Source organism: Zootoca vivipara, chromosome 2 (genome assembly GCF_965207765.1).
Source record: "Zootoca vivipara chromosome 2, rZooViv2.hap1.1, whole genome shotgun sequence".
Taxonomy (NCBI): Eukaryota; Metazoa; Chordata; class Lepidosauria; order Squamata; family Lacertidae; genus Zootoca; species Zootoca vivipara.
The window spans coordinates 110,509,685-110,530,450 of NC_142584.1; the positions used below are offsets into that span (position 1 = coordinate 110,509,685).

Genomic DNA, 20,766 nt, shown 5'->3' on the forward strand with positions numbered 1-20,766 from the left:
TATGTACTCAACAACATTTTGCAACGCAGAGATTTGCAGGAGGTGGTTGCTCAGCAGGGGGAAAAAATGATGTGGCAAAAGTTGCCTATAAGGTAGAGCAATTAAAACCATTAGTCGTAAGTACACAGTAGAGAACAATGTGGCAAAACCCGTATCCATAAGAAGGCTTGCTGGGCAAACATGGATATGTGCCGGGGGTATAGCTCAGCGGTAGAGCATTTGACTGCAGATCAAGAGGTCCCTGGTTCAAGTCCGGGTGCCCCCTCTTTTTAGTGGCAGGTGGGGCTCTGCTGTTCTCCTGCCTTCCCAACATCGCAGGCTCCTGCTTCTTACCGAAAGGGGAAGGTGCGCAGAGTTCAGCGCATTGCATTGTGGCAGGCACATCAGGTTACCTCTGTCACCATGCTCCTCACTCCTGATCTGCCAGCCTACTGTTCTGTTCTCACACTGCAGTTTGTGTGGCCATCTATCAGTGACTATACAAACTGCAACGTGACGACATCCTTACAGTTTTATTATATACTAAGACAAAAGATGGGTGAGGGTAGAAGGATGGTTTCCTCACCTTTACTGATCTTTCTCTGCCTTGTGCAAATATAGGATGTTTAAGCTGTTGTTCTCAGACGTGATCTCAGTTTGCAAGGGGGTGGGTGGGCCCAAAGAAATAGCTAGTGCACTATGTGAGCTGACTCTGCTCAAGAACCCAGAAATTAGCAGCAGGTTGTTCCTCTGTAGAAAAAAATGATGCAACCAGAGTTTCCTGTAGGGTAGAGTATTTAAAATCATTACTCGTAAGTACATGGTAAAAACTAGGTGGCAAAACCAGTATCCATAAGAAGGCATCCTAAGCAGACATGTCTGTGTGCTGGGGGTATAGCTCAGCGGTAGAGCATTTGACTGCAGATCAAGAGGTCCCTGGTTCAAGTCCGGGTGCCCCCTATTTTTAGAGGAATTTGTTTCTGGTTTGCCACCTCCTCACTTTCTCCAATAGCTTATGGAAGACGGGTTTAAGGAAATAGAAGCTGCAACCATTTTATGCACGTTCAATATGGGCACGACTATGCACATTGCTCCAAACCCAGATGTGAAACACACACACACCCTATTTTTTAAAGGGGCTGGTGAGGAAGTACAGCTGGTTCTGCCTTGCTCTCCCAGCTTCCCAGCATTGCAGGCCACTGCTTTGATGGTGTTTCCTGCTCGGCAGGGGGTTGAACTGGATGGCCCTTGTGGTCTCTTCCAACTCTATGATTCTATGCTGTTTCCTGAGAGGGAGAGGTGGCAGGGATCTTGGCGCATTGCATGGTAGCATGGGCATTTGATCAGTAAGCAGCGGCACAGTGTTGGGAAGTTGTGTTTTGTGGTCATTCCCCCCCCCATGGCTGAAAGAAAGAAGCCTGTGTATTAAATTGCAGGCTTTTTTCTCTTGCTTCCAACTGCAGCAGGGCAGGAGGACGAAGGGGGGGAATTCCATCTCCTCTTTGTTCCTCTCCTCTCCACCAGTGACAGGAGGAATTTGAGACATTGCTTACTCTTGTCTGCTTCCCTCAGCTGCTGGCTTCCTGTCCTCTTCTCACACTGCGGCTCAGGGGGCCACCTGTTGGTGACCATTCAAATTGCAACGTGGCGACTTCCGGTCTGCCGCGCTGGAAAATGGAGGCGCAGAAACCTCGCGCTGCGAGGTTTCTGGCATCGCGGAGGGGGGGGAAATCCGCGGGGGCACGCGGATCCCCGTAAATACCCCTGGTTGAGCGTCCAGGGGGCAAATTTTGCCTGGCGGAGCTCCAGAAGCGACTCCTCAGCTGCCCAGGAAGCCCGCAAGAGCCCCTGAGAGCCAGCCGAGTGGCAGTCGCGGGAGCCATTTTAGGCATACCATCGTTACCTCCAAGAAGCGAAGCTCCGAGCCTCCAACCTGCAGGCGGTGGATTCTTCCTGAAAAAGTTACGATCTGGACGAAGTAAGTTGAAACCAATCAATTTGAAACAAGAATTTGGCAGTGGGAGGCGGAGATTAAAAAGGGAAGTCATCTCCCCCCGATTGAGTAACTAAAGATCGCAGCAAGCTAGAAAACCCAGAAATGCTGTAAAAAGAGCTTTTTCCTGAGGCAGAGTAAAGGAAAAAGTAAGCGGTGTATTTATCTCTGCAAAAGACTGAGATCCAGCATGAGACGGGTCAAAGGAAAGATCAGTCAGTTTGCTGATTAACGTCACAATACAAAGGAATGTGTCTGGCTGAATGTGAGAGACTGAGAGCTGTAAACAGTGAAAGAGGACTTGTTTTGCCTTGAGGCTGCTCAGTATTGACTCTGAGGAAAAGAAGGAGTAAAGAGAGAGATTCTGACCAAGTGGGACTGGATTCTTGGCTTTTTGCCTATTTGTTCACTTTTCATATATATTGGACTAAAATTTCAACTCCACGGCCGGTCTGTACAAAGATGGAGGAGGTTTTAGACAAAGGAATAGGAGAGAAGGTTCCAGAGAGTGGACAGGAAGTCACACAGTGGGACTTAATATTGGCAACAATTTTGGATCTTACTAAGCAAGTGAGCATCTCCAAGCTTGATGTAAACTTTCTGAGAGAAGAGACTGTCGAGACATTTGTTTTTGACTGTAAAACACAGGATCCAACAGATATAGAAGAGCAGGAGAAGGGAGAAGAAAAAAGATTGGAAGACCAGGACTGTGCTGGAGTGACGTATGTAAAAAACATAGAAGAGGAGAAAGATAATACTGAAGGACAATATGCTGAACCAATGGATTTATTTCCTGAAAAGAACACTGTTTTACTGGTGGGAGGGGTGGAACAGGGAGGGAAAGTAGGAGAAAACACTGTTTCACTGGTGAGAGAAGTGAAACAGGAGAGGGTAAAAGCAAAAAAGCACCCCAAAAAAGAGGTTGGGAAAATCAGCGCCCCGGTGAGAGAGGGGAGGACACAAACAGTTGGGGGGCAGAAAGAGGATGAAAAGGTGCAAAGATACAAAGTGATGGGATTACAGAAGAGGGGGGCAAGAGTTCGGCAAAAGTTGGTATGGGACAGACTAGGGGTGGGTTGAGAGGTCTTGGATTATTTGGTATTGTCTGAAATAATATGGTCTGATCTCGGAATGTATTAAGGATTGTATGAAGAACCTGGCTGATTCATCTGGAGACTTCGATTCCAGGGAAGGGGGGGTGGGAACTTTGTTGTGTGGGTGGAAGTAAATGGGTAATAAATTAGGATGTGAATCTTATATATTTTTGGGTAAGGGAAAGAGACTAGGGATTAGATAATAATAATTTTGGAGAGAGGATGTTAAGAGAAAAGAGGTTAAAGTACAAGGAGAATGGATAATAGCAATGAAAAAGATGAAAAAGTTGAAATTTAGAAAAAAGAATGTGAAGTTAGAATGGGAAAATGCGAGAACTATTTTTAACAATAAGAACTCAAGAAGGGGAAATGAGGAAGTCTGAATCTGTTTTTGTTTTTTTTGTTTTTTTTGTTTTTTTTGTCGTTTTTTTATGTATTTTTCTTTTTTGTGCCTTTTTCTTTTTTCTTGTATTTCTTGTTAAAATCTAATAAAAATTATATTTAAAAAAAAACAAATTGCAACGTGGCAACATCCTTACAGTTTTATTATATACTACGAAATAAGAAGATCAGTGGTGGTTAAAAATAAAATAAAATTGCCCGTCTTTACTGATCTTCCCCTGCCTAGTGGCTCTAGAGGAAGTGCAGGTAGTGTTCTCATATGTAATAATTTTCAGGGGATTGTTGTTGGGCCTAAAGCTGTGGCCTCTGTGTGAACTGACTCTGCTCTAGAACACTTTGCAACACAGAGATTTGCAGGAGGTTATTCCTCAGTAGAAAGCTTGATGTGGAATGAGTTGCCTGTAGGTAGGGCGTTTAAGTCGAAAGTACATGGTAGAGAACTATGTGGCAAAACTGGTATCCATAAGAAGGCTTGCTGGGCAGACAAGCCTATGTGCCGGGGGTATAGCTCAGCGGTAGAGCATTTGACTGCAGATCAAGAGGTCCCTGGTTCAAGTCCGGGTGCCCCCTCTTTTTAGTGGCAGGTGGGGCTCTGCTGTTCTCCTGCCTTCCCAACATCGCAGGCTCCTGCTTCTTACCGAAAGGGGAAGATGCGCAGAGTTCAGCGCATTGCATGGTGGCAGGCACATCAGGTTACCTCTGTCTCCATGCTCTCTGCTCCTCACTCCTGATCTGCCAGCCTACTGTTCTGTTCTCACACTGCACTTTCTGTGGCCATCTATCAGTGACCATACAAACGGCAATGTGATGACATCCTTACAGTTTTATTATATACTAAGACAAAAGATGGGTGAGGGTGGAAGGATGGTTTCCTCACCTTTACTGATCTTCCGCTGCCATGTGCAAATATAGGATGTTTAAGCTGTTGTTCTCAGAGTTTGCAAGGGGGTGGTGGGCCCAAAGAAATAGCTAATGCACTATGTGAGCTGACTCTGCTCAAGAACCCAGAAATTAGCAGCAGGTTGTTCCTCTGTAGAAAAAATGATGCAACCAGAGTTTCCTGTAGGGTAGAGTATTTAAAATCATTACTCGTAAGTACATGGTAAAAACTAGGTGGCAAAACCAGTATCCATAAGAAGGCACCCTAAGCAGACATGTCTGTGTGCCGGGGGTATAGCTCAGCGGTAGAGCATTTGACTGCAGATCAAGAGGTCCCTGGTTCAAGTCCGGGTGCCCCCTCTTTTTAGACTAATTTGTTTCTAGTTTGCCACCTCCTCACTTTCTCCAATAGCTTATGGAAGACGGGTTTAAGGAAATAGAAGCTGCAACCATTTTATGCGCGTCCAATATGGGCACGACTGTGAAACCCAGATGTGAAACACACAGACCCTATTTTTTAAAGGGGCTGGTGAGGAAGTGCAGCTAGTTCTGCCTTGCTCTCCCAGCTTCCTAGCATTGCAGGCCACTGTTGTTTCCTGAGAGGCAGAAGTGGCAGGGATCTTGGCACATTGCATGGTAGCATGAGCATTTGATCAGTAAGCAGCGGCACAGTGTTGGGAAGTGGTGTCTCATGGTCATTTCACCCCACGGCTGAAAGAAAAAAGCCTGTGTATTAAATTGCAGGCTTTTTTCCCTCTTGCTTCCAACTGCAGCAGGGCAGGAGGACGAAGGGGAGGAATTCTATCTCCTCTTTGTTTCTCTCCTCCCCACCAGTGACAGGAGGAATTTGAGACACTGCTTACTCTTGTCTGCTTCCCTCAGCTGCTGGCTTCCTGTCCTCTTCTCACACTGCGGCTCAGGGGGCCACCTGTTGGTGACCATTCAAATTGCAACGTGGCGACATCCTTACAGTTTTATTATATACTACGAAATAAGAAGATCAGTGGTGGTTAAAAAGAAAATAAAATTGCCCGCCTTTACTGATCTTCCCCTGCCATGTGGCTCTAGAGGAAGTGCAGGTAGTGTTCTCATATGTAATAATTTCCAGGGGATTGTTGTTGGGCCTAAAGCTGTGGCCTCCGTGTGAACTGACTCTGCTCTAGAACACTTTGCAACACAGAGATTTGCAGGAGGTTATTCCTCAGTAGAAAGCTTGATGTGGAATCAGTTGCCTGTAGGTAGAGCGTTTAAAACCATTAGTCGAAAGTACATGGTAGAGAACTATGTGGCAAAACTGGTATCCATAAGAAGGCTTCCTGGGCAGACATTCCTATGTGCCGGGGGTATAGCTCAGCGGTAGAGCATTTGACTGCAGATCAAGAGGTCCCTGGTTCAAGTCCGGGTGCCCCCTCTTTTTTTAGAGGAATGTATTTCCAGGTGTTGCCAGCACCTTGTTTTCCCCAATAGCTTGTAATGGGAAATCTCATAGATGGGTTTAGTGGAATACTATGTAACTGAGACTGTGCCCCTGCTCACATTGCTCCACCCATTTACTACCCCCTGCCAAACTCGCCACCCCTTGCAAATTCCCCTCCTTTTACATCTCACCAACGTTCCATATCCTTCATAGTTCACCCAATCCACCAGCCATCTTCTGAAATGCAGTTGTAGCTGCTGAGGCAGTTCAGGGCAAGCTCCATTACTCTGTCTACTTTCCAACACCGCAGATAGCTGCTGTTGGCCAAAAGCGGTCATGTGGCATAGACCAAGCCGACGGTCTTGCCACCACACATATATGTTTAGCCTGGAGAAGAGAAGGTTAAGGGGTGATATGATAGCCATGTTCAAATATATAAAAGGATGTCATATAGAGGTGGGAGAAAGGTTGTTTCCTGCTGCTCCAGAGAAGTGGACACGGAGCAATGGATTCAAACTACAAGAAAGAAGATTCCACCTAAACATTAGGAAGAACTTCCTGACAGTAAGAGCTGTTCGACAGTGGAATTTGCTACCAAGGAGTGTGGTGGAGTCTCCTCCTTTGGAGGTATTTAAGCAGAGGCTTGACAACCACATGTCAAGAATGCTTTGATGGTGTTTCCTGCTTGGCAGGGGGTTGGACTGGATGGCCCTTGCAGTCTCTTCCAACTCTATGATTCTATGTCAAGCTTCCCTGCATGCCCCACAACCGGCATTCAGTGACTTCTCACCTTCATTGCCCCTACTACCAAGAGAAGGAAGCCTGCAATTCACGATGCAGAGGTTTCCCCCTCTCAATTCCTGTGGCAGTGGGGGGTCCTCTCCCCACCCCACCAGTTGTGGTAGCAGGGGGAACACAGGGCGTCTTTTCACTACATGCCACTGCTGCTGGTGGAGGAAGAGGGGAATGGAGAAAGTTGTGAGGTGGGAAGCAGCAGCAGTGGCAGAGCAGGATGGTTGCTGGGGAGCTGCCTCAGTCCATCCTGCCGATTCCTCTGTGTCTTGCCTGGGCTACGCCCCAACAGCCTGCCTGAGCTGCTCACCTGCTCTGTTTTGACACTGCAGTTTGTGCGGCCTCCTGCTGGTGGTCATACAAACGGCAGCCTGATGACATCCTTACAATTTTGATATATACTAAGACAGAAGGATGCGGGTGGCGCTGTGGGTTAAACCACAGAGCCTAGGGCTTGCCGATCGGAAGGTCGGTGGTTCGAATCCCCGCGACAGGGTGAGCTCCCGTTGCTCGGTCCTTGCTCCTGCCAACCTAGCAGTTTGAAAGCACGTCAAAGTGCAAGTACAGTGGTACCTCTACTTACGGATTTAATGCGTTCCGAACGCACATTTGTAAGTCGGAAAAAATTGTAAGTCGAATCCCATAGGAATGCATTGGGAGAAAAAATTCGTAAGTCGAAGCAACCCTATCTAAAAATTCATAAGTAGAAAAAAATCCTATCTAAACCACATCCAAGATGGCGGACGGAGCTCCGTTCGTAAGTAGAAATATTCGCAAGTAGAGTTATTCGTAAGTAGAGGTATCACTGTAGATAAATAGGTACCGCTACAGTGAGAAGGAAAACGGCGTTTCCGTGTGCTGCTCTGGTTCGCCAGAAGTGGCTTTGTCATGCTGGCCACATGACCTGGAAGCTGTACACCAGCTCCCTCGGCCAATAACGCGAGATGAGCGCTGCAACCCCAGAGTCGGTCATGGCTGGACCTAATGGTCAGGGGTCCCTTTACCTTTACATTAAGACAGAAGAAGATCAGAGTTTCCTGTAGGTAGAGCATTTAAAAAGCCATTAGTCATAAGTAGGCAGTAGGAGAACTATGCTGCAAAACCAGTATCCATAAGAAGGCACCCTAAGCAGACATGTCTGTGTGCCGGGGGTATAGCTCAGCGGTAGAGCATTTGACTGCAGATCAAGAGGTCCCTGGTTCAAGTCCGGGTGCCCCCTCTTTTTAGAGGAATTTGTTTCTGGTTTGCCACCATCCTGCTTTCTCCAATAACTTGTGGTGGGTAACATGGATTTAATGAATGGTGGTGTAAAATAAGATAAGTGGTGGCACAGAGATGGCTTCTCCACATTTAGCTCAGTGGTAGAGAATCTGACTGCAGATCAAGTCCCTGGTGTGTGCAAAATGGTAGTAGGATTTAATTTATGATGTAAACAAACCTGTTTATAGAAATATACGGGGCTTATCTGGTGCCCTTACATAGATTTCTTGGTGATTAAAAACCTGTGTTCTGGTATTTGATTTCTGATCAAGGAGCCTTGGTTCTAATCTGGTGCTATCAGCTCTCTCTTTTGTATTTAGCATAACCATAGTTTTGTGAATTTTTGTTGTTGTTGTTTAGTCGTGTCCAACTCTTCGTGACCCCATGGACCAGAGCACACCAGGCACTCCTGTCTTCTACTGCCTCCCGCAGTTTGGTCAGACTCATGTTCATAGCTTCCAGAACACTGTCCAACCATCACGTTCTCTGTCGTCCCCTTTTCCTTGTGCCCTCCATCTTTCCCAACATCAGGGTCTTTTCCAGGGAGTCTTCTCTTCTCATGAGGTGGCCAGAGTATTGGAGCCTCAGCTTCACGATCTGTCCTTCCAGGGAGCACTCAGGGCTGATTTCCTTAAGAATTGATAGGTTTGATCTTCTTGCAGTCCATGGGACTCTCAAGAGTCTCCTCCAGCACCATAATTCAAAAGCATCAATTCTTCGGCGATCAGCCTTCTTTATGGTCCAGCTCTCACTTCCATATATCACTACTGGGAAAACCATAGCTTTAACTATACAGACTATACGGCAGGCATCCCCAAACTTCGGCCCTCCAGATGTTTTGGACTACAATTCCCTTCTTCCCCAACCACTGGTCCTGTTAGCTAGGGATCATGGGAGTAGTAGGCCAAAACATCTGGAGGGCCGCAGTTTGGGGATGCCTGCTATACGGACTTTATTGTGAATTTTACAACACCACAATTAAACATTACCTGGGCAATGTAATATTTATTCCTAATTGAATAGTTAAATCCAAAATTCTAAAGAGAGACCGAGAAGGTACATGGGAGGATGTTTTAAATTGTATTTATACTAGCTCAGCTATGTTGCGAGCTGCTCAGTAAAGGCTTTACCCCCTTGAAAAGTAAGGTATAAATACAATCCTTAAAAACATGTCTCTTTGTTCAGAAGGGTGCTCAAAGAAATCTCTGCTCTCTGAAGCTCTGAAACACATAGTTGTGCATAAAGCACAGATAAGCTTCGTTTCCCAAGCTTTCTATATCCAAATCACACTTCCCTGCTCCTGAATTATAACTGGAGGCATGCTTCACTCTCACATTGAAAAATAATTACTTTTTCTAACAGGTATAAAACTAATAAGGATTGCCCAGCTTAGCTTGATGGAGAGCTCTTGAGAACTTGGAAGCTTTCTTCTTTGATCTTTTCCCCTTTTAGTTGGTCGGTCATAATAACAAAAGCAATGGTTTTTATTAAGTAGGGAATCTATTTTAGCGTGTTTATTGTGCAGTCCAGGACCAGTGGTGCATGAATACTGGAGCTTGAGGTTTCTCTATGGAGTGTTTAACATGGGATTTTATTTTTAATCTCTCCTTCATGTAGGTTTGCTGCAAAGCTCATTGCTGGTGTGTTGGATTTCAAGGCAAAGATTGACCAGTGAGTATTCCTGTCCTCTTCTCACACTGCAGCTCAGGGGGCCACCTGTTGGTGACCATTCAAATTGCAACGTGGCGACATCCTTACAATTTTATTATATACTACGAAATAAGAAGACACACAGGGGCGTCTTAGCCATAGAGGCTACTGGCGCAAGGCGCCACAGTGCCAAGTTCTGGAGGCGCTTTGGAGGGCGCCTCCGCCGTGCCGCGCTGTGCCCGGAGCGTCTTCTCTGCTGGAGGAGCAGCACTCAAGCCCCGCCGGCAGCGCCGCCCTCGCCCTCTTCTCGGGCTGCGGGCGCCGTTGCAGGGAAGCCGGCCGCGAGCCTCCCGTTGTTTAAAGAAGCGTTTCCCCGAGGGGTGACCCAGTCCTTTATGGAGCAACTGTATAGCTGAAAGAAAATGTCCTGTTGTTTTTAGAACTTGTAAAGATAGCTGTATCGTTTTTAGAGTTTTCCAAAATGGCTTTTCGGAACTTGGTCTTTCATTCTGCTTCTCTCCTGCACCCTGCTTCGGCAGCTTTCTGCTGTGAAATGCTCTATAAATTTGTTAAACAAATTAATAAGTAGTCCTCAAGAGCATACGTGACGATAAAGGCTAACACGTATATTGTGGCATAAGCTTTTGAGGACTGCCTTGTCTAAAACACACCCCATATCACCTCTACTGCCCAGAGCAGCAGCAGCAGCAACCTTACGGATTGAGATTTGAAAGGCATTGACTTGTTTATCCCCTTTTCCACCCTTCATGCCAGCCAGACCCTGTTAGTCGAATATTCCCGAGGCTACCCTCTCTGTATGGAGCAATATTCCCGCATCTTTGCCTCGTGCAGGCTTCCAGGGCCTAAACACGATTCCGTCTTGCTGCCTCCACCCGGCCGAAGACCGCCTACGTACATCACGGTAGTCCGCAACTTCCAGGTAACTACCGCTGTCCCGCTAGACTCGCAAGTGTAGGCTGGGCTCTGCCTAAGTTGTTGTTGTTGTTGTTTAGTTTACTTGTGTCCGACTCTTCGTGACCCCATGGACCAGAGCACGCCAGGCACTCCCGTCTTGCACTGCCTCCCGCAGTTTGGTCAGACTCATGTTCGTAGCTTCGGGAACACTGTCCAACCATCTCGTCCTCTCTCGTCCCCTTCTCCTAGTGCCCTCAATCTTTCCCAACATCAGGGTCTTTTCCAGGGAGTCTTCTCTTCTCATGAGGTGGCCAAAGTATTGGAGCCTCAGCTTCAGGATCTGTCCTTCCAGTGAGCACTCAGGTCTGCCTAAGTTAGAAGTGCCCAAAACTCTTTAAGTGTTAAATCACTTCCAGTCATGCATTTGTCCTGCTTCTTATTAACATGACGATTTTCAGTTTTGTCTGTGCATACGTAGTGAAAAATATCTCTGTATCTTTCTGTATACAGTGGTACCTCGCTAGACGAATGCCTCAGAAGACGAAAAACTCAATGGAGACTCGCAAGACGAAGTTTCCTATGGCGCGCTTCGCAAGACGAATTTTTTCGTCCCATAGGATGCCTTGCAAGATGATTCCCCCCGTCTTGCGAGGCACCCTATGGGAAACCGCACTTCAATGCGTTCCTATGGGAGCCGCTTCGCAAAACGAATTTTTCGCTATACGAAGCGACTCGTGGAACGAATTAAATTCGTCTAGTGAGGCACCACTGTAATATGCTTTCTCTTTTCCAAATCAAATACAACATGACTTGTAAAAGTAGGCTGTGCAACAACCTGAATAATAAATAAAATGTGTTTATTTTATTTTTAAAAAATGCAGGGGGAGAGTGCAAACTGCACTAGGGCTGCCATATGTCCAGAATTCCTGGGCAAATCTGGGATTTGTCCTTTAAAAACTGCATCCGGGCAGGATTTTCGGAAAGCGACAAAAACATCCGGGAAAACTTGGGGGCGTATGGCAGCCCGTATCGGAATTGTTGGGCTTTTTGGCGATTTCCGAAAAACTAAATGAGACTGGCCAAAGCTCAACAACTTTTTTGTCCAGTTTTTCACTTTTTGAAATATGGAAACCCTAACTGTGCTGTACTAGACGGACAAATTGCGTGGCTCTGAACATGGCAGATCACTCTGTTTGTAGGAATCACAGGTTTTAATGCAGTTTGTGGGAGAAGGTTAAAACCAGCACCTTGACGTGTGTCCCGATGAGAACAAGGTGGTTGTTTTTCCTGTCAGGAACGGGTGCCTCTAACTTCTATACTGCATTTTATTTTATTTTATTTATGCTTTTCAGGTTTATACATTTCTCTAATTTTACAGTTGTTTTAACGTTTCAAAACTTGACTTCCTTCCCCCCTCTTTCTGCGGTTCCTTAACTTTATTTTTAATACATTCTGCATCTCCAACTTAACTTAACTTGCTCATTTATTCATCTACTTTAAATATATACTCTTGTAAAACTGCAGGTTATTACAATAACCCTGCCAATGTTCTTACCTGTTTACAATTTATCTGTAAACATTCAACAAACCACTTCCACTCTTTTATAAAAAGATTCTTATCTTGATTTCTTATTCTTCTGGTAAGTTTCGCCATGTCTGCATATTCCATAAGTTTTACAAGCGTTATTTTAAACATCCTTCTCAATTCATTATATATCGTTTCCCAGTAAGCTTAAACCTTACTACAAGATGCTGCTTTTTATGCCTCCTGCAGTTTTTCCAACTTGAAGTGTACAACAGCGACGGGACGCCTCTCACTGTTGACCAGCTGCACTGGCAGCTCCAGCGAATCCGTGCGCAGTCTTGGAAGACCGATAAGGAGCCCCTGGGGGTGCTAACTAGTGACCACCGACACACATGGGGACAGGCCTACACCACTCTCATGAGAGGTATCTCTGCGTCTGCATGCTGTAGGGAGACTGGGTCAGCTATAAAATTATTATTTTACAATATAACACAAACTCCCCACCCCACCCAATACACATATCCACCCTTATTAAACGTGTACATAGCATACAGTGAGCATAACATACAACAATACAAACAACCAAATAAAAGACTTCCTTTATCCTGTATCTGGCCTCCTTATTTACTTCTTATAAACTGCTTCCTTTATGAAATAATAATAATAATAATAATAATAATAATAATAATAATAATAATAACCTTGCCCATCTGGCCAGGCCTCCCCTGCCACTCTGGGTAGCTCCCAACATCACAATAAAAACTTCACTAAACAGGGCTGCCTTCAGATGTCTTCTAAAAGCCAGATACATAGTTGTTTGTTTATTTCCCCCTCCCCCCAAATAGATTTATTAGTTTTGTAAATCTGAAACCAAAAAACAGCGAACATAAAAAACACAAAAATACAATAAGAATCACATACAGTAAATCACAAAACATAAAGATACAAAATACACGAAACAAAAAATAAAAAGAACCATATTAAATCATTCATATACTGTATCTTAACATTGTTGACTTCCTCAAGTCCCTCCTTTCTGCTTTTCATTATATATCATCCTTAGTAATTTCTATATCATGCTTCAATTATCTTGTTATTACCTTAACTAACAAATTTCTATATTATACTTCAATCATCTATTTTTCCATATTAATTATTTAACAACAATTCTTATTATACCATTATATCGGAATCTGAATATTACCTCTACAAATCTGCCTCTACAGCCTCCCTATACTTCCAAATCTTATCTTAAATATTTCATGTAGTTGTTTATTTCCTTGACATCTGATGGGAGGGCATTCCACAGGGTGGGTGCCACTACCGAGAAGGCCCTCTGCCTGGTTCCCTGTAACTTCACTTCTCGCAGTGAGGGAACCGCCAGAAGGCCCTCGGAGCTGGACCTCAGTGCCTGGGCTGAATGATGGAGGTGGAGACGCTCCTTCAGGTATAGTGGGCCGAGGCCGTTTAGGGCTTTAATGGTCAGCACCAACACGTTGAATTGTGCTCAGAAACTTACTGGGAGACAATGTAGGTCTTTCAGGACCAGTGTGATATGGTCTCGGCGGCCGCTCCCAGTAACCAGTCTAGCTGCCGCATTCTGGATTAGTTGTAGTTTCCAGGTCACCTTCAAAGGTAGCCCCACGTAGAGCGCATTGCAGTAGTCCAAGATGACCAGAGCGTTCACCACTCTGGCGAGACAGTCCGCGGGCAGGTAAACAGCTGCCCTGGACACAGAATTGACCTGCGCCTCCATGGGCAGCTGTGAGTCCAAAATGACTCCCAGGCTGCACAGCTGGTCCTTCAGGGGCAGAGTTGCCCCATTCAGAACCAGGGAATCCTCCACACCTGCATGTGGCAGCGTGCTCTTAATCCAGTTTTCTGAGACCTCCCCAGTGTTGAACACTTAACCGTGGAGGCTAAGAAAGTTAGCCAGGGGTCAGGCATCGATGTCTACACCAGGCACCCCCAAACTCGGCCCTCCAGATGTTTTGGAACTACAATTCCCATCATCCCTGACCACTGGTCCTGCTAGCTAGGGATGATGGGAGTTGTAGTCCACGTCTTCAAAACAACACATTGGTCAGCTTGGAAGCGCAACACTCCTTCCCTGCTGCACCGCAGCGCTGCCATAACCTTCGTGTATTGTTTCCCCCCCTCTCCCTCCTTGCCGCCAGACAAGCTGAACCGGGAATCGGCCCGTGCCATTCAGCGCAGCCTCTTCACCGTCTGCTTGGACGCTCCCATCCTGAAAGTCTCGGATGCGCTGGCGAGCAGCCGCCTGGCAGCACAGATGCTGCATGGCGGAGGCAGCTACTCCAATAGCGGCAATCGGTGGTTCGACAAGACTCTGCAGGTGAGGACGACTTCAGGGTAAAGAGGGGGGGGGCTACTCCTTTTTGAAAGCTTGGAGAAGGCACCGTCGCTGTGGCTACCCCCCCCCCCCCCGGTGTCTTGGTTCAGGTAGGGAAGGGCTCAGAAGGCAGAGCTTCTATAAAAAGGTAAAGGGACCCCTGACCCCTGGCATACAGCTTCCAGGTCATGTGGCCAGCATGAAAAAGCCGCTTCTGGCGAAACCAGAGCAGCACATGGAAACGCTGTTTACCTTCCCGCCGGAGTGGTACCTATTTATCTACTTGCACTTTGATGTGCTTTCAAACTGCTAGGTTGGCAGGAGCTGGGACCAAGCAATGGGAGCTCACCCCGTCATGGGGACCCGAACCTCTGACCTTCTGATCAGCAAGCCCTAGGCTCTGTGGTTTAACCCACAGCGCCACCTGCATCCCATAGAGCATCTATGTTGTTGTTTAGTCGTTTAGTCGTGTCCGACTCTTCGTGACCCCATGGACCATAGCACGCCAGGCACTCCTATCTTGCACCGCCTCCCACAGTTTGGTCAGACTCATGTTGGTAGCTTCGAGAACACTGTCCAACCATCTTGTCCTCTGTCGTCCCCTTCTCCTAGTGCCCCCAATCTTTCCCAACATCAGGGTCTTTTCCAAGGATTCTTCTCTTCTCATGAGGTGGCCAAAGTATTGGAGCCTCAGCTTCACAATCTGTCCTTCCAGGGAGCACTCAGGGCTGATTTCCTTCAGAATGGATAGGTTTGATCTTCTTGCAGTCCATGGGACTCTCAAGAGTCTCCTCCAGCACCATAATTCAAAAGCATCAATTCTTCGGCGATCAGCCTTCTTTATGGTCCAGAAGTGAGAGCTGGACCATAAAGAAGAGCATCTATAGAGCACCACATAAAAGGGTAGCATTATGTTTGTCCTGCTTTTTTTGGAGAGGGAGGGAAGCAACTAAGGCTCCTGCACTGTACATTAAAAGCAGTATTGTCCTGGGCACGGCTTCCCCCAAAGAATCCTGGGAATGGCATACCCTCCAACATTTCTCCAATGAAAATTGGGACGTCCTATTCCATTATTATTATTATTATTATTATTATTATTATTATTATTATTACCCTGCCCATCTGACTGGGTTGCCCTCCTGTAGGCGCTTGGCTTATTCCTGCAAAATATCCGAAACTTTGGAGACACCCTAAGCAAATGCTGTACTTAAATAAATACAGAAGCAAGCAGGAAAGAATTGGATCGTTGCTTTTGTGGTTCTTATGGGGAAACATAGCCAGTCAGATGCATGGCCAGAGTGGTTTGGTATGAGGAAACCCAAGCCTTTTTAAAGGTGTACTACACCATTTCCGCTTGGTGTCGTCACACTTAGTTATTTAATGCTTTTCTATTCTTCCATTGTCCTCCCTGCTGAGTTCTGCAAGGGAAAAAGCCAAGTGTTCAAGGGGACAGTGGAGGCGAAATAAGGAGTTGGCTCTGACCTGGCAATGGCTCTGGCTCCAGCCACTGTTCCATACCCTCCAACATTTCTCTGATGACAGTAAGGATGTTGTATTCCATAATAACAATAACAATAATTTTATTATTTGTACCCCGTCCATCTGACTGGGTTTCCCCCAGCCATTCTGGGCAGCTTCCAACATATATGAAAGCATAACAAAACATTAAATGTTAACAATTTCCTATATAGGGCTGCCTTCAGATACCTTCTAAAGGTTGTAGAGTTACTTATCTCCTTGGCTCAGGGGTTGCATAGCTCCATACCCTCCGACATTTCTCTGATGAAAACAGGGGTGTCCTACCATACCCTGCAATATTTTTCTGGTGAAAATAGAGACGTCCTAAGGAAAAGCAGGACATTCTGGGATCAAATCAGAAACTGGGATGGCTTCTGTAAATCCAGGACTGTCCCTGGAAAATACGGACACTAGCAGAGTTGTAGAAGCGTAGCAAAAACCCCTTGCTTAGCACGCTTGTCAGGCATCTATTTGCCTGCATCCAAGTCCAAGCTGCGTAGCAGATAACTGTCCAGTGCGCTCCCGTTGCGCAGTTTCTGCTACTATCACGAAAGTCAAACCTCGTTTCCTAAACGTCTCGGAATTCTTTCTTCTGAAGTTTAGATAACAGTTCAAACTGCAGCTTGTAGCAGCGGAAACTTTCCAGCTTTCAGTGCTCATGAAATAAATCACTTTCACTCCCTTGTTCATTAAAACAGAGAGATTTATTGACACCAGCCCGGACTGGACAGATCCATCCCGGCTGGAAGCTTCAACACAACAGACAGAACAGAAACAGACGATGTCATATATACAGATACACAATAGCAACAGGTACTTCCTGCTTCCTGTTTACATGACACGTCACAAGCCCCTTGTGATACAGGACGACTGCTGAGCTATAATCTCCTCAGCTAACACTGGAATATTTATTTATTTATTTATATATAAATAAATAATACTCTAGTGGCTTCCCCAGCCACTCTGGGCGGCTTCCAACAAAATATTAAAATACAATGGTAGTTCGTTAATGGTGATGAGCGTTGTTGAGAGGCACACGCACCCCATTCCCATCACAGACCTACAGTTACCGGAGTTCCCTAGGAAGAGGGATGGACTTCTGAACCGCGTTGGACGTTGTAGAAAACCATGACTGTTTAACACGGGACGATACTGCATTAAATGTACATTGGAGATGTGGCCTAAGAGGAACAACATCATTAATGCCATTAGGAAAATGTAAATGTGTGGGGAGAGGAAAAGCCTTCTTCTCCTGGAATGTATGGAGGATCGGGAAATAGGTAGAAAGTACACGGGTGACGCTGTGGTCTAAAACCACAGAGCCTCTTGGGCTTGTCAATCAGGAGGTCGGTGGTTCAAATCCCCACGATGAAGTGCACTCCCGTTGCTCGGTCCCAGCTCCTGCCAACCTAGCAGTTCGAAAGCACGTCAAAGTGCAAGTAGACAAATAGGTACCGCTCCAGCAGGAAGGTAAACGGCGTTTCCGTGAGCTGCTCTGGTTTCGCCAGAAGTGGCTTAGTCATGCTGGCCACATGACCCGGAAAAACTGTCTGCGGGCAAACGCTGGCTCGCTCGGCCAGTAAAGTGAGATGAGCACCGCAACCCCAGAGTCATTTTTGACTGGACTTAACTGTCAGGGGTCCTTTACTTTTACCTATTCTTTATCCCAGGGGTATGGAAACTTTTTCAGCCCTTGTAGGAAACCTTATCAGGACTGTGTACCAGGGTTGGGCAAGGCCAGGATCCAAAATAGGTGCTGACAATGTAGATACTAAAAATTGCCCGTTGTGACTCATTGAGCAAAGGAGAAGAAACCTCTGGCCCTGCAGATGTTGTTGGAGGCTGACTTTCATCAACCCCAAGCAGCAAGGTCAGGGATGATGGGAATTGTAGTCTAGAAACAACTGAAGGGCCAGAGGTCCCCCGCCTCTTGTTTCAAGATGGAAGCTCTCGTAAGTCCTTTCTGTCTATCACACCTTCTCTCTCTTTGTCTTTTCCTTCCACATGTTTGCCTTCTCTCGCTCCCCACCCCGTGCTCCCAGTTTATTGTGGGAGAAGACGGCTCCTGTGGGGTGCTTTATGAACAAGCCGTTGCTGAAGGACCACCGATCGCCACCATCATAGACCACGTCCTTGACTACTGGTAATGCCCTCACCAGGAGCGCGGAAAGGAAGTGGGGCTTGTCAGATTCAGGTCCAGTAGAAGGCTTTGTGCAGTGGCGATATTGAGGAAGAGACGAGCATATTTCTGTTTTGAAAAATTGTTCTAAGGATGTTGGGTGCTCAAGCTCTCTTAAAAATCACTGTGAGGAAGTTTAGGAGCCTTAATACAGCGTTTCTCAACCGCTGTGTGCTGCGAGACGCTGGCTGGTGTGCCGCGACGTGCGGCAACGAGAAGGGTGATTTGCATTGTCACGTGCCTGGTGGCCGCCAATAAGCAGTGCTGACCCACCGGAAAGGAAGCCGGCCGGGTCACGACGCGGAGTGAGCGCAGCTCTCAACAGCCACCACCACGGGAGGGTGGTTTTAGACAAACTTAAAGAAGCTGGCTGGATGAGCTCAACCTGAAACTTGCTGAGCAAAGGATTGTGCTGGCAGAGAAATCAGTGGCTTGTGAAGCCTTATTACAGGAGATTGCAACCAACACAGCAATTGGCAAGTGTTTCTTACAGTCATAATTATATAGTCAATAAAGGGCGGCACAGAGTTAAATTTTTAAACTTTTTTAATGGTGGTGTGCCTCGTGATTTTTTTCATGGAACAAGTGTGCCTTGGCCCAAAAAAGGTTGAGAAACACTGCCTTAATATATATAGCAGGAGTGGGGACATGTGGTGCTGTAGGAGATGTGAAGGCCTGGAAGTAAAAACAGAAAACGGGGGGAGATTGTTGAGGGCAGCTCTTGAGTTTCCTATGAAAACGAATAAATATTGCATGCTCAGCCCTGGTTCCTCTATTGTCGAAAGCTGCCCTGTTGGAAGGGGGGGGACTTCCTGTGTTCTTCAACATTGGGAGGCAGATGAAAGATGGGAGTTGGAACTTCCTGTTTTGAGAAAGCCTTTTAAAAACTATTTTTTGTCCATTATGCAATGACCTGAGGAACTCACAGTCCTGGCTACATTTGAACGTATTTCCTATAGACATCAGTTTTGTGTGGATACCAATCCGGATATTTGGAAGGTTTATAGTACCTTATATGCTGAATTCGAGATGTTATTGAGGGTGGTTGTATTCATAATGTGGACTGAGCTTCCCCTGGGTTGCCGATGGGATCTGAACTGAAGCCTCAACAATATCAGGAGTTTGTCTCCCCTACCAAAGGGAGACAAACAAACGTGGGTCTTTAACCCATCACTTTCTTTTTAATGCATTTTTCCTCTCTCTCTCTCCTCCCCAAATGCCAGCAAAGATCCTGTCCCAGTCCGCGCCCCGCTGATACCTCTGCAGTTGCCCAAAAAACTCTACTTCTGTTTCACTCCAGAAATCAAGCGCGACATCGAACATGCCAAACAGAACCTGGACATGTGAGTTTGTGTGTGTATATGAGTGAATGAATTTTATTATTTCGGTCACAGACCAGTTCCAACCCACATACAAGATCAGGGAAATCATAAAACACGATAGGGATACATTTGAATTCGCAATCAGACACAACAGTAACAATACAGATATAGCAACAGTTTAAAAATATATAGATTAAAACTTAGTCGCTACCATATAACCCAGGCATCCCCAAACTTCGGCCCTCCAGATGTTTTGGACTACAATTCCCATCATCCCTGACCACTGGTCCTCTTAGCTAGGGATCATGGGAGTAGTAGGCCAAAACATCTGGAGGGCCGCAGTTTGGGGATGCCTGATATAACCTAAAATTGTCATTCAAGGCCTAAATCCTTGTGATAGCACAGCATGTTCCCTAAGTTTTATGGCAATTGCACAGAATTTGGCTACCCTTAATGTGATCTCAGGATCCTTGTCCTCTGCCAGGGATTTTAGACATTGAAGTTCGGATTCATTTGAAGATTTTTGCATAGCAGGGGTAATGAATACTGGGCGTATATCCCTGTAGAAACGGCAGCATAACAAGGCATGAGAGACAGTTTCTACCTCCATCAAGCCCCAGGGGCAGACTCGTTCCGCATATGGTTTACCCTCGAATCTGCCCTGCAATAAGGCAGGTGGTAGCACGTTGAATCTAGCGAGGGTAAATGACCGGGTGTGGGGGTTTGAGAGTGGTGTCACAATCAGAGTGGGATTTGGGCAGACCAGGCTGCAGAAGGAGGAGAAACACAGCCAAATGGTGTGGTCTCATTCTTGAGCATTTCCCAGTGTGGAAACCAGCTTCACCTTGCTCCTTGCGCTGGGTTTTCACTCAGAGCTCCCTGCAACAGCTCAGGGAAGAAGAACACAGCGCTGCTTGTTTCTCCCCATTAAGCCTTGTCTCTCAGCTTCAGAGTCGCAGAGACCTGGCTGCTGCAAGGGGAGCAGTGTGTTCTTTTGTACCAAACATATTTTATTTTTTTAGGGACAGGTTGAGAGGAGGTTAAGTCGGAGCGATGGAGGCTGGCGCTGTACAATGTGTTCCTCTGTTTCCTACCCACCACCTCCATTTGCATATGAAAGGCAGGGCATGGGAAGCTGCAATTTACCCGGGATGTGCCTCTTAGGAACACAGGAAGCAGCCCTCTTCCACGAGAACTGAAGAATCCACGGCTGGATTAGGCCAAAGGCCTATCTAGTCTGCCATCCTGTTTTCAAAGGGGCCAAACAAATGCCCGTGGGAAGCCCACGAGCAGGAGCTGAGCGCAACAGTGCTCTCCCCTCCTGCGGTTTCCAGTATTCAGAAGGTGGTTTATCATAGCCTAAGACCTCTGGGTGGGACGCGGGTGGCGCTGTGGTCCAAACCATGGAGCCTAGGGCTTGCCGATCAGAAGGTCGGCGGTTCGAATCCCTGCGACGGGGTGAGCTCCCGTTGCTCAGTCCCAGCTCCT

The 20,766-nt window shown here is 46.4% G+C and overlaps 1 protein-coding gene and 6 non-coding genes across 7 annotated transcripts in view; all 7 read left to right on the forward strand.

Annotated features, from left to right (window-relative positions):
* Nucleotides 1-20,766, forward strand: part of LOC118081028 (carnitine O-acetyltransferase) — a 38,833-nt gene that overhangs the window by 11,589 nt on the left and 6,478 nt on the right. Inside the window, exons 4-9 of the mRNA XM_035107123.3 lie at nucleotides 9,434-9,487; nucleotides 10,241-10,406; nucleotides 12,156-12,330; nucleotides 14,084-14,262; nucleotides 17,820-17,920; nucleotides 19,180-19,299. Of these exons, the coding sequence (XP_034963014.1) occupies nucleotides 9,434-9,487; nucleotides 10,241-10,406; nucleotides 12,156-12,330; nucleotides 14,084-14,262; nucleotides 17,820-17,920; nucleotides 19,180-19,299 (795 nt within the window). The remainder of the gene's footprint in view (nucleotides 1-9,433; nucleotides 9,488-10,240; nucleotides 10,407-12,155; nucleotides 12,331-14,083; nucleotides 14,263-17,819; nucleotides 17,921-19,179; nucleotides 19,300-20,766) is intronic.
* TRNAC-GCA (transfer RNA cysteine (anticodon GCA)) lies at nucleotides 194-265 on the forward strand. Its single transcript has one exon. It is a non-coding gene; the product is annotated as a tRNA-Cys (tRNA).
* TRNAC-GCA (transfer RNA cysteine (anticodon GCA)) lies at nucleotides 868-939 on the forward strand. The gene has a single exon. It is a non-coding gene; the product is annotated as a tRNA-Cys (tRNA).
* Nucleotides 3,967-4,038, forward strand: TRNAC-GCA (transfer RNA cysteine (anticodon GCA)). The gene has a single exon. It is a non-coding gene; the product is annotated as a tRNA-Cys (tRNA).
* TRNAC-GCA (transfer RNA cysteine (anticodon GCA)) lies at nucleotides 4,636-4,707 on the forward strand. The gene has a single exon. It is a non-coding gene; the product is annotated as a tRNA-Cys (tRNA).
* Nucleotides 5,687-5,758, forward strand: TRNAC-GCA (transfer RNA cysteine (anticodon GCA)). The gene has a single exon. It is a non-coding gene; the product is annotated as a tRNA-Cys (tRNA).
* On the forward strand, nucleotides 7,704-7,775 carry TRNAC-GCA (transfer RNA cysteine (anticodon GCA)). Its single transcript has one exon. It is a non-coding gene; the product is annotated as a tRNA-Cys (tRNA).